At 38.1% G+C, this 13,913-nt stretch overlaps 2 protein-coding genes across 5 annotated transcripts in view; both read left to right on the top strand.

Annotated features, from left to right (window-relative positions):
- Nucleotides 1–651: 651 nt before the first annotated feature.
- LOC139118944 (bcl-2-related ovarian killer protein-like) lies at nucleotides 652–4,181 on the top strand. Its single transcript, XM_070682523.1, has 2 exons — nucleotides 652–1,300; nucleotides 2,786–4,181. Exons 1-2 carry the CDS (start codon nucleotides 785–787, stop codon nucleotides 2,900–2,902), a joined length of 633 nt encoding a protein of 210 aa, XP_070538624.1. The 5' UTR covers nucleotides 652–784; the 3' UTR covers nucleotides 2,903–4,181.
- A 2,779-nt stretch (nucleotides 4,182–6,960) lies between these two features.
- The window catches only part of LOC139118946 (uncharacterized), a 28,627-nt gene continuing 21,674 nt past the window's right edge, over nucleotides 6,961–13,913 (top strand). For 2 of the 4 annotated variants that reach the window (XR_011548821.1, XM_070682525.1), the window contains exon 1: nucleotides 6,961–7,125. The gene's annotated coding sequence lies outside the window, so the exon portion shown is untranslated. The other 2 variants (XM_070682526.1, XM_070682527.1) reach the window with 2 other exon arrangements.

Here is a 13,913-nt window from a genome sequence, read left to right on the forward strand (position 1 = left end):
ACATAGTTAAATCTAACATTAATAACATAGAAAGTCATATCTACAAATACATAAGTAAATTTTTTCTTGCTTGTAGTGAACAAATCTTTATTTCAAAAACTTTAAATGGTACAGCTGTGTTATAAGTCTTTCATTTACAACAACTCAGCTTTCTTCATTAAAATCTGAGAATGTCCAACTAATACAGTCATCCATATTTGATGATGCATGATAATTTCAAACCAAAAAATAAACAGTGAACAGACTGAAAGCCCTTAAGTCTTGTAATTTCTGTTGAAAGAGACGTGGGAGTTAAAAGTGGTATTGTAGTTATTTGGTCGTGCATGTAACCTTGGCTAAGGTAGGCATATCAGTCATTAGTAACACAGAAAGGCACATAGAATAATGAGGATGCAGTTTTGGTGCCCTCTAGTGGTGACCTCTAATGAATTCCACAAGCGAACTTCCTCATTCTCAGATGTAGTTTTTTAGTCGAGATATTTTATGCTTGTATCAATATGCCCTCTCAAGATAACGTACGGAGACGTACAAACAACTTTTTCCCTGTTATTTTTCCTGCACGACAAGGTCATCTTTGTCATTATTAAACGCATAACTCACAGTTTGTGAAGATTTTATTTGCATATATCCAAGGGGTCACTCACACGACATGACCCCAACGTCAGTGAGATCATGAATAATTGGTCTGATCGGTCCCATCACATCACAGTCCCTCCAACCACAGAGACACCAACGCGAAGATACTATTGACTAGTTTGAGCCCGGGGTCGACCATCTGTATATCATGGAACATCTTGAGCCTGTGAAGGAATTTTTCCAACAAATTTCCGATCATCCGATTTTCCGGAAAACACCAGAGGACGAAGAAGCCATAGTCGACCAATCCATAACTCTCTGCCGAGATTATATCAACTTCAAACTCGCACAAGGGGGACTCATTCACAAGAGAGGCACGGGACCGGAACTGGACAATTTTTCAGAAGTTTCCGCACACATAATTGTTACGGGGTTCCAGCTTGAACAGTTTCATCCGTCAGTGTACAAGGACGTTTGCCGCAAACTTCACTTGAATTTGTCGTCCGACGCTGTCATCAGCGACGCCGTTCACGAAGTTGCCAACGAACTATTCCGAGGTGGTATAAACTGGCCCAGGATAATTTCACTGTTTGTATTTACTGGGGCATTAGCGTCAGAGTGCGTGGCCAGTTACCATCCTGACTACGTACACACTGTCACGACAAGCTTCAGAGATGTCGTCGAGAGACGGTTGGCAACCTGGGTTCTTCAACGAGGTGGCTGGGTAAGTCTGATCAGTGGGAGTAGAGTCACAGGTGCGTGGAGTTGCCGTGAAATACATGCACCAGGTATACTACACGGCAACTCCAGGCACCTGTGGGTAGAGTCGAGACTATGGATTAGGATACTTATCGGACGAAGGAAATGCAAACGATGCTTTCGCTCCAAAGTTCTCAGAAAACCACAGGGCCCTTGATCTCCGATGATGATGATGTTGTTGATGATGATGATGATGATTAAATATTTAAAAAATGAAGAAAAATATATTTGGACTCAGTAAATTTGTTGTTGTTGTTGTTGTTGTTGATAGTATTTGCAGAAAAGAAAGTATGCACTGCAAAATTCAATACACCCTAATTATACACAGCCTATTAGGCTGTATTGAATTTTGCAGCGCTTGTGTATAATTAGGTTGTATTGAATTTTGCAGCGCATGTGTATAATTAGGCTGTATTGAATTTTGCAGCACATACTTTGTTCTTTTCTGCAAATACTGTCAACAACAACAATAATAATAATAATAATAATAATAATAACAACAACAAATTTACTGAGTCCAAATATTTTTTTATTTTTCTTCATTTTTCAAATATTTCATCATCATCATCATCATCATCATCATGATCATCATCATCATCGGAGATCGAAGGCCCTGTGAGAAAATGAGAAAGTTGCATCAAAGGTCTACCCATGGTGGTCTATTGTTCATCTACAGCTGGTCGAGTAAATCACAGTCCCTCCAAAGACTATATTTTCAAACGTTTCTATGATCTGATTATACTTGACGTTCGTCTTCTTCACAACTCAGCGTGACCTATGATGTACCACGTTATTTAACTTTTGATGATTTTTTTAATCACTTTAATTTTGTGAGTCAATTGCTAGTTCTTACTGTACTCCCAAAAGAATGTTGAAACACAAACTAATTAGCTTGTCAACATAGCGTTTTATATGTGTAAATGTACTATTATTGTTTACATTTGAATTCAAGCCCGGACCAGAATTCACTTGTCAACAATAACAACATAGTTTACACATGTACAGGTGGAGTTGACAAGATGAAAACTGTGTATGGGATATGTCAACATGCTTTTGGGAGTAGAACAACAAATTTTGTTGACATTAAAAACAAAAATAGTGAAAAAATCACCAAAAGTTAGCATTACTGGCCCTCTGATGTTTTGCCGTGTAGTTGTATCATGAGGGGGAACCAATTTATATCTCAATTACTCATCTGAAATAAAACCTTTGACGGCGATGGTAGTCTCGTTTCTACATCCATGTTTTATTAACTTCGAAGTGTTCTTGTACTAGGTTTACCAAGTCCATTTCCATTAACCCCGTGGCCCCATTTCCCATCTCCATTAACCCCATGGCCCCATTTCAGCATCTTGACCGATGAGTTTGCCTGCTTGCATGTTCTATCTCTTGCACAAACAACCTGACTAATGCATGTTATGTATCTTATCTTCCATATTTAAACAAATAGGTTGACGTTGTGACAACTGTCGATGGTTTCCGGTACAACCATTCTCTGAGAGTGCAGTCCATCATAAGTGCCGCGGTTGGATTCCTTGTAGCGCTGTTGCTCACAGGAACAACATAAGTTGTTTATGGGCTGAACCAGTGAACTTCAAGGTCAAGTGGAATTCTTGCAATTGTTTACCTGACAAGCAGAACGAGAATGAATGGATGAATGAACATTGTGCAGAATGTTCACAAGCAGTGCCCATCTTCTAGGAGTGTGTGGGCACTTTCAGTGATTTAAGTGGCTGTGAGGAAACATGCTTACATGTTGGAACTGTTAACATATCTGTTGTCACTTATCCAAGCTGTGATGACAGACTGGGAACATGTACCACCCTTGGGCACTGCAACTGGACTTACACGCATTTCTGTTGTTTTGACGTACCATATAGGTATTAATAAACAAAAAAAAACAAAATTAAAACCGTTCAGCACTTTGAATAATTAGATTCTATATTGCACTCTACCAACATAACGACTATATGAAATTGCTCAACACCCTAGTAAAGGCCAGGTCTGATCGTTTGCCATGAACCACACTACATCACTGTTTAAGTTGGCAGTATCTCAGTTCTCATGACTTGCAGAAACCATGGTACAGTGACCTTTCGGAGGGTAATTTCGAATCTCAAATGCAGCAAAAGAACGATAAAGCACCTCTATGAAAGTTGTACTACAATTACAACAATTGACTGTTGCAGAGACTATCAATCATCGTAGCGTCCAATAAGATTCCTCGTCTCATAATCATTCAGTGTGTGCTCTATTACATAACAAATGATTCCTTGTTGATGATTGATATTGTTCAAACAATTTGCATATTATCTGACATACACTTACCACAAGTTTCTTATGCAGCGTTCAAAGCAAATAATAACAAAAATTTTAGAACATTCAGTACGTTGGTGATATTTTATTCCAAACCACTGTTTGTGATTGAACTATTACATTGAATATTCTTGTTCTGTTAAATTTTGTCAGCAATGATCAGTAAATACACTAAAACACTTTGATAGGCAATGCAGTTCAGACAAATTTTCACAATGCATAGAGTACTATATATTTTGCTGGAAAATCGTCCATTACCTTTAATAATTGTATAATACTGTAGTTTATTAACTTACTTCATTCCACAAGCTGTATTGGATCCAAACAGAAAATGAACAACTTCAGGAGCAGAAAAATGTAGTTTTACACAACGATGAATAGAATAATAGAAGAGAAGATATATTCTAATATGTCTAAAACAGACATTATATGTACATACTAGATACAATGTCTATACTATACCCAGTTACTATTTTCTTGTAGTCTAAGCCCTTCCAATTGGACATAAACTTCTTCATGTATTTGTAATACGAGTATTGTTCCTGTTTCTCCTTTCAATATATTTTTGTTTCATATCTTTGCTGCTCAAACATGTATTTCCTTTATGCACCTGTGCATGAAGTTGTAGTTCACATTCAGTATCACATAAGGTTTGTGTGCTCTTGAAACTTCATGAGCAAAACCATCTCCATGTGTAGATTGACTGGCATAAAGCTGGGTTAGCACAGCAAAGAATAGTTTCTCCATGTTTGTTTTGACAGAGGCTCCCTGGCCAAGCAAACGCCCTCTGGGAGCAGTCGTTTTGGTACAGGGAGGGGTATTGGGGTTGGTTGAGATCAGGAGGGATTGACTTTTACTAAACCATTTTTAGGGTGGTCAATTTTTACAATCAATGGTTTTTGGAAGGGTCAAGTTTTACAAGGCAATATGACCTGTCAGACGTCAGGCATGACGTCAACATAGTCGTCATGTGAGACGTCGGCCAATCACCAGCCAGGATTAGCGTATCTTCTCCTCAGGTCAAAGGTGAATTGTCCGCAACCGTACTTTATGCAATTTTATATTTGTTTATCAAATATTTTTTGGCTAATTTAGGGTGGTACAGTGGTATTAAGAAGAACTACCTGTAAGTCTCAGAAAATTAATTTATTGATCGATAGAGAAAACATGATTTCGGAGTTAAATTTCACAGTTTTAACAGAGAAATTTACCTTGGAAAAAAATTTGCAGACGACGGAGAGGTCGACTTTGTCGCCGGGACCTTCACGCCTTTATATATATATATATAATATATATATATATATATATATATATATATATATATATATATATATATATATATATTATATATATATATATATATATAATATATATATATATATATATATATATACATAGAAAGAGGTGAAACTGCCGTATGCTATATTTGTATTTAGGGACATTTGACAGTAATCAAGCTAGGAGACATTTCCTGGTTGTCGTTGTGAAGTTCTTTATTGTTTTCATATTTGTAGATACTAGTATCTGTTCGGCAGATTTCATTTTCGAATACTGCGTACGCTTATTTACGTACACTGAACTACAGTACACTCGATGATTGGCAAAGCCTGATATGAACCTTAGCGTCTGACGTAAACACAAAATTGGTCGCGCTTCGCTCTATGGGTAATCACATACATGATCCCTCAAACAGGAGACACTACAAAAGTTTTTATGATCAGTTTATTGATTTCCATTTTCACAGATCACGGATGGTTCGAGCACAAGGTACCCAGGAAACAAACAAACAAACAAATAAACAAACAAACAATATATTGACAAACATACAAACAAGCATACAAATACATAATAAATAATAAACACAGACAGACATTAATAGATATACAAACAAACAAACATACAATATCATAGAACATTGGATAAATAAACAAACAAATAAACAGACAAATGTATACACTCATATATATATATATATATATATATATATATATATATATATATATATATATATATATATATATTGAAGTATACAGATGTCCTCGTGGGAAATTACAGTGCTCGATGCTGAGGCAGAGTGTTATAAATAAGAGTGCGGAATATATATATATAACGGCCTCCCACCACATGTGGTGGGAGGTCGTATAACGCCGGTAACAACAGCCCTGCCATGCAGAGCTAAATCACAATCAGTGCATGAGTCATAAAGTAATATGGCAAGCCAAGTGTTGCAAAATTCAAAAAAGACATTGGTGTGTTCTAAGTTTTGATGATTGTGTTCTAAAATTTCATGTTTGTGTTCTAAAAATTTATGTTTATGTTCTTAAATTGTATGTTTACATTCTTATATTGTATGTTTATGTTCTTAAATTGTATGTTTATGTTCATAAAAACCATGTTTATGTTCTTAAATTGTATGTTCATGTTCATAAAACCATGATTGTGTTCTTAAAATTGTATGTTTATGTTCTTAAATTATATGTTCACATAGATTTTTAGCACACAAACATACAATTTAAGAACATAAACATGGTTTTACGAACACGAACATCTATTTTTAGAACACAAACATAAAATTTTAGAACATAATCATGGTTTTTATGAACATGAACATACAATTAAATACCCTAAACATGTTTTTATGAACATAAACATAAATTTTAGAATACAAACATGAAATTTTAGAACACAATCATGGTTTTTATGAACATGAACATACAATTTAAGAACATAAACATGGTTTTTATGAACATAAACATACAATTTATGAACGTAAACATACAATTTAAGAACATAAACATACAATTTAAGAATGTAAATATACAGTTTAAGAACATAAACATAAATTATTCGAACACAACCATGAAATTTTAGAACACAATCATCAAAATATAGAACACACAAATGTCTTTTTTGAATTTTGCAACACTTGGCTTACCATAACGTAACGTAACAATCAGTTTGGATACACTGTTTCATTTGATTCTATTGTTTGCGCTATTGTAGTGTTGGCGCTGAAAAAAGATTGACTTTTAGACGGTATGGGGAGGTAGCGTATTGGTGATTTCCCAACGATGTAATTACCGATTGCTGGTACACGGATACAGAGTGGGGCTTGGTTGGATTTTCACACTTCCAAACTTTCGTTTAGGGGAGGGGGAGTGGGTTGAGGCCAAACGCAATAGGGTTTGTTTACCGTGTGCATGTTTTAATTATCCACGGCCCCTAAAACTTCCAAATCCTCCAGGACATCAAATGGTCCATCCCTTTAAATAGGCTCATTGCCAAGTATGAAAAGGCGTGTTTTTTGGCCGACCCCACAGTGTGTAGGCATATTTAGGTCGTGGACGGAGAAACCGGATGTATTTCTGTTCCGCATACTGATCGGTTTTCATGGCAGAATAGCATTGTGAGATGACTGGCAGAAGAGGCAGACTGTTCCTACAGATGAAGTAATCTTCAAAGTTCACAACTCAGGTACGGTGGAAGTAATTTAGATACGGTGTAATTATTGAACCATACCGTATGATGTACACCGAACAGAGTCGCTTGTGGTTCGATACACGGCGAAGGCCACCTACATTCCTAGCTCTGCATGGCAGGGCTGTGTGTTACCGGCGTTATACGGCCTCCCACCACAGGAGCTCACAGGTGGGAGGCCGTATAACGCCGGTAACACCACAGTCGCTCGAGAGTTATTCAGCTCTGGGACTAGTCGCCCCATAGACGAGTATACAGAAGCGAGAAATACTCGCTTCTGTATACTCGTCTATGGGGCGACTAGTCCCAGAGCTGAATAACTCTCGAGCGACTGTGGTAACACACAGCCCTGCCATGCAGAGCTACCTACATTCCTAGCTGTGGGTCCATAGCTGTGGTGTTTTCGGACGGGATTTCCGCCTTTTACGGGCTGGTTTTGACTTGCGGGGTTAAAAATCGTAAAAGTCAAAACCAGCCCGTAAAAGACGGAAATCCCGTCCGAAAACACCACAGCTATGGACCAACAGCTACCATTCCTAATGCATACAGCGACTTTAGCCAAACCACAAGCGACTGTGGTATAACCGTTATAGCGAGCCGACCCGAGCCGAACCCCCATGAAACGAGAAACACAGGCACTACCGTAGTTGATGGCGCTTTTAGTGTAGTAGCTACTACACTAAAAGCGAGCGCTATCAACTACGGTGGTGCCTGTGACGAGAAAGGGCGTAAACTTCCTCTTTTTCCATGTCACAGGGGCCAACCACACGAGGTTAGAGTTGCCAATGACGGTCACTCAAATAGTGGAGTGGGTGCATAAGCTTAGCTGTGGTATTTTCAGACGGGATTTTTGCCTTTTCGGAGATGGTTTTGACTTTTACGACTTCGTAAAAGTCGTGAACACACACAGGCGCCCGTGCACTTGGTAGTCTGCTACATACATCGATCGATTTTCTGCTCGATCTATCGATCCCCGTATTCGATCTGCCCGCCACTGCAACCTAAATACTCCCAGTACAGTAGCAGTGGCGGGCAGATTGAGTACGGGATTGATGGATCAGGCAGATAATCGATCGATCTAGCAGACTACCCAGCGCACGGGATTAGTATCTGTACCTGTAAAAGGGGCATAAATATTACCAATTTCCATGTACAGAGTGCAGACAATGTGATCTTTTGACTTGATTCTACCCTTGACATATAACTTAAAAGACAATACAAAATAATATCCGTTCACCATTTCCTCCGTTCAAAATTAACAGCTTATTGTCCAAACGCTTGTGTAACTTCCTATGTAAGTAATAATATCAATTGTGAGAAAGTTCCATTTTTAGTGTTCGGCTGCAAACTGACATGACATGCATATTTAAATACAAAAGATAATGCAAAACCCGTCACAGGTATTTACAAAGCATCTGCGTGAATGTCCGCACATGTAACTGCATGAAACTTTTTGAAACACAAGCAATGACATGAAACCTTTCCAAACATATGGGATAAAGGATAGGATAGGATAAATAATTTATATAGCGCCTAGTATCCATCAGTAATGTTCACTGGTGCTTTACACTATAGGTCACAGGTAAGCTCTCTTGAAGAAATGAGTCGTAAACTTAGATTTGAAGGTGCGAATGTCGGAAGCTGATCGAATATGAGTTGGCAGTTTGTTCTATAGAATTGACGAAGAAAAGGAGAAGGATCTGTCACCGTGTGGAACTTTAAGTGTGGTTTGTAGACTTGATCTGAGAGATCTGCTGGGGGTGTTGACTTCAATGAGTTCAGCCAGGTATGAAGGAGCGAGTGCATGTATTGATTTATGTGTGAGAAGCAGAGACTAACTTACCATAACTATTCTACCGCTCAACCAGGCATGTGACTTAATATTATTTTCTTGGTTCTACCAATCGCCAGATTTTCCTTATCATTTCGTTTGCAACATTTTTTTTTTCATACCAGTGAATGAAACCATCACTACGTACAATTTGTGATTTCTTTAGTCCAAAATTCGATTTTCACAAAAATAATCCGATGAAAAGTCTATTCATTCTGTAAGCTTCAAAATGAGCATCCATAAGTGCATTAAGTGGTACACCAAAAAACCTGTGAAATTTTAAGAGTCCGATTATATATCCCCGAGGTGCATTTAACCTTGAAAGTGACAATTTCAGTAGACAATCGCCAGTTATGGGAGAACAGCGGGAAAATGATCCCTTTTGAAACTTGTACAACATTAGTGTCTATACCGGTAATTTTCTCGCGCAAAGTTGAACTGTCAAAACTCGGCAAATAAAGGATAGCATTCAGCCTGACACATGTGCAGAAAGCCAGAACACCCATGAGTATCCGCTGACCTCCCTCCGAGCTCAGATATTATCTCCGTTCTGTGACGGAGCAGGTCGTACAATTTGCATAGTTCATTGCGCATGCTAAGTAGACATTGCCAATATAATCTACAAGATTTCTTCGCTTTACCTTGTAAGGGACGGACCATTAGATCTTGGGAGGGGGGTGGTCAAAAACAGAAAAAAAAAAAATTTCAGAGCAGAAAGTTAGGAAAAAAAATCTTCAAACTAGTTTGCAAAATAAAAAATAAATAAATAAGAAGACAAAGGCGTAAAAAAAAAATCTGCAAAAGTCTTTAAAATTTTGAATTTTTTTAGATTTTACCGACAGAAAGCAACTTTCTGTATTTTTAGTACATCCTCCCGGCACATTTTTAATTTTAATTTATACATTTAGAGTGCCTGTATCCCTTGTACTGGAATTTGTGATTATCTTATCTTTTCAGGACTTTTGTATTCTGATCACTTGAAAATTATGAAATTATAGAGCCTGTTTTCTACTTGTTTCCTGCGTACAAACCAAGCAGGTACACTAGGTAAAACATTGAAACTATGGTATGGTTGCGGCTGACTCGCAGCGTGTTTGCAAGGTTATATCTGATTGGTCGATTGTCACTATTCACAGCAACTTAGGGAGTTTATTTGTATTGTTTTAATTATATTGGTAAGATTCAGCCAACCAATAGGATAACAGCTTCGAAATCGCTGCAAGTCGGCCCTATGATTGTCAAGACAGAAAGTTGTATTTGCCTTTTGAGATCAAGGTAAACAGATGCGGGCCACATCAGTTTCATTTTTTTCCCAGCATTTTATTGCAATGATGAATGCAAGAATGGGTGAACAAGTAGAAACACGTCAATAATGATAAAACAACATATCAAGTCATTATGTATTATTTTGCTTTTAAAAAGGCATTTTCAATTCTTTTTTCTCAAAAAACAGCCTCAAAAAACAACAGCAACACATGTTTTAACATTCAACAATACACTACGTAGAATGCCATCTATCCAACAAATCCCAACACAAAAACACACAAAAGGGTTGAACTTTGAAAGTTTCTCAATAGCAAATACTGAATAACTCTGCATGAATAATCGTTTTGTGTAGCAAATTTCAAAGAAATTGGACAAGCCCTTTCAGAGAATACAGATTTTTTGACCATTTTTTGGCATAAATTGCCCTAAAAAGACAAATATTGAAATTTCAACACATCTATACACATCCAATCAATTTGGACATGCTGCTACAGAGAAATAGATGTTTTGATCAAAAAAGGGCAACAATTGCTCTAAAAACACAAATATGCAAATTTAACTATATTATTTAGCTTATTTTAGCTTCTCAGCTTGTCAAAATCAATTGTAAATCATGAGATATGCATGATGTTTGGCGGAGTGAATGTAGTCATTTCACCACGCAGTAGAAAGGGAAGCCAGGAAACCAAAATAGTCAATTTTCAAAACTATAGGAAGCTACTGAGGAGCAAGAAGACCATGTTTCAGAGGAAGATGTGTAATCCGAAAAAAATGCTCCCAAAGTGCCACCAAATAACACCATTTTTATCTCTGTTTTTCAAAAGCTCCAATAGCAGGAGGGGGGACACCCCCCTCCTGACCTCCCCCCGCAAAAATACTCCCAAAGTGCCACCAAATAACACCATTTTAATCTCTATTTTTCAAACTGTTAAATCAAGGTTACACCAGAGCAAGACTTGTCTCTACATTCAAACGCTTTTTTGGCAGGTATCGCAAGCTGGTTGATAAATACGATATCTCTCTTCGACAAATGATCACTGATGGCATCGGTGACATGGGGCCTTAGTTAGTGACCACTACCTATCTGACTTACAGATTGATATATGGCGGGTGCCACATGTGGGGCAGGATGCGCTTACTATTTTCGAAACACCTGACATCACTTCTTGGTCTTCTGGCCAGAGGTCCATATATCTTTCTTTCATGAATATGACTTTGTTTGTGTACCGTCTATTTACTGTCTGTTCTGTGCTGTTTTGTGTCTATGTTTACAACTATTGTCTTACAAATTTTGACCTAGTGTTATTGGATTATGGATTGGTATGATTGCGATTATTTTTCAAAAGCTCCAACGGCAGGAGGGGGACACCCCCTCCTAACCACCCCCCGCAAAAATACTCCCCAAGTGCCACCAAATAACACCATTTTAATCTCTATTTTTCAAAAACTCCAACGCCAGCAGGGGGACACCTCTCTCCTGACCTCCCCCCCCCCTCCGTGACCGCTTGCGTGGCCGCTTGTGGTGCTTGGCACCACATCTTTGCCCTCTTTATGTTCAGACAACGACGAACTAAAAAAAAATTATAAATCTGAAAATTTACTCTGAAAAAAAAAATTTGCACAGCTAATCTCAATTGGAAAAAAAAAATTTCAGAAATTTACAATAGTAAAAAGAAAATTTTCACAATTTCATTGTGACCACCCCCCCTCCCAAGGTATAATGGTCCATCCCTAAAAGAACCTTGTTTTACGGGGTACCAGTCTACTCGCCCGATACCAACTCGGCCGATACCAACTCGGCCGATATTATTTTGCAATTTTATGAGTACCTGGTACGCTAGCTCTGCGTGGCAGGGCTGTGTGTTTACCGGCATTATAAGGAGGCCGTATAACGCCGGTAAACACACAGCCCAGCCATGCAGAGCTACTGGTACGCTTGCTGCGAATCTGTAGCCTTTGCCACTCGGGTAGCTTGGTCATAGGAGTAGAAGAACATGTCAAGGAGTGGCACTGGCAGGGCTCGTTTTCGCAGCAACTGGTATGCATAAAACGTTTTATTTCTAACAACAAATATTTCTAACATAGAGAACCACAGGTGCGGCTTGAAATATGTGCCAACACGGAAGACTTTTTATTTGCGAATTTCACGTTTTGCAAATCTCTTGAAAGAATAAATTTCGTTCGGCTTCTTTACGTAGAGGGATAGTTACTGCGTACGGGCTCACTTCTTTAGGAACAGCAGGACCGTCTTTCACGAGTTACTGGCCTGGCATGACATGGAAATAGCTGGCCTCGGGCCATCGGGTTAGCGTACATGGAATCTACAACACCGTGACCCTATCTCAAAACAACGGACGAGTTGGTAGCGAGTTGACTGTAATTCTGTTTTACTTTACCAACCCTTTAGGAAACTGAGGAAAAACCCTGTCGCCAAATAGAAAACTTTCCCCTGAAAGGATTTATTTATTTTCCTACAACCAAATACCTAATCAGTGATATTTTAAAAGTTGTACGTTACGGTCAAAAGGCAGAGAGGAAATTCTTCCGTACTGATTTCCTGTATTATTATTATTATTATTATTATTATTATTATTATTATTATTATTATTATTTTGTGGTTTCCAAAGCTTACATAAAACGAAAAAGACTAACATTTTGACAGGACAGGAAACGCCACCTGAAAGCCATATTAGAGGTGTTGCTAAACACATATTTTCCGCTGCAAAAAGTTTTAATATTTTATTAAAGCTCGGCAGACAGACACTTTATAAAGTTCACAAGCTTAATTTTCAATTTTGATATAAAAAAGAGGGTCAAAATTATCTCCATGGCAATTAAGCAAATATTTACAACGAAAACATCACGAGATTTCTAAAAGTTAACAGCATTTGCGAATAGAGGTCACTTTCGCAATTTCCGAAGTTATTTTGTGAACACTTGTCAAGGAAGTGTTCGAAGATTAAAGAAAACTCCTCCACGGCTTTCATTTCATTCTCTCCATTGTACAACATACATTGTGACGCAAATAGATACCAACTTTCCGATGCTGCTCGTCGAATTATGAGATAAAAAAGTTGACACAAGAATACCTTGTAAAGATTACAGTAGCGTGTCGTTGTGACACGAAAATAGTTTGCAGCAATCTGTACTATCTGACCGCACCAGCTATGCGTGTAACAAAAAGTGAGTAATCTGCACTATAGCGTTAAACTCCTATTTTGTTAAGAAACGACGAAATCATCTCAATCCCAAGCATTCTTCAATATGCTCACGGCTATCTATTGTCTTCAGTTTCACTTTGCTGCAATCTGCAATATCCGACAATCTATGACTCGGCTCCGAGTAACCTTCACTAACGTTAAAACTCCGTCTAGGCTGAAAAAAAATACCAATCCGTCTCAGTCTGCAGCATCCTCCAATACACTCAGGACTCTATCAAAGTCCACACATAAGAAAAGTCAATCACTTCGCAGCTATCTGCAATATCCAACATGTTAAGTGTAGGTACAAAAATTAGTAAAGTCTCAGCTCGGAGCAAACTGCACTGACGTTAAACTCCGTCAAGGCTGAGAAATTACTGATCTATCTCAGTTCGTAGCATTCTCAAGATACACTAAGGACTCTATCAAAGTCCACAGATATGAAAAGTCAATCACTTTGCAGCAGTCTGAAATATATGTGTAGTACA

This window comes from Ptychodera flava, chromosome 19 (assembly GCF_041260155.1).
Source record: "Ptychodera flava strain L36383 chromosome 19, AS_Pfla_20210202, whole genome shotgun sequence".
NCBI classification, from domain to species: Eukaryota; Metazoa; Hemichordata; class Enteropneusta; family Ptychoderidae; genus Ptychodera; species Ptychodera flava.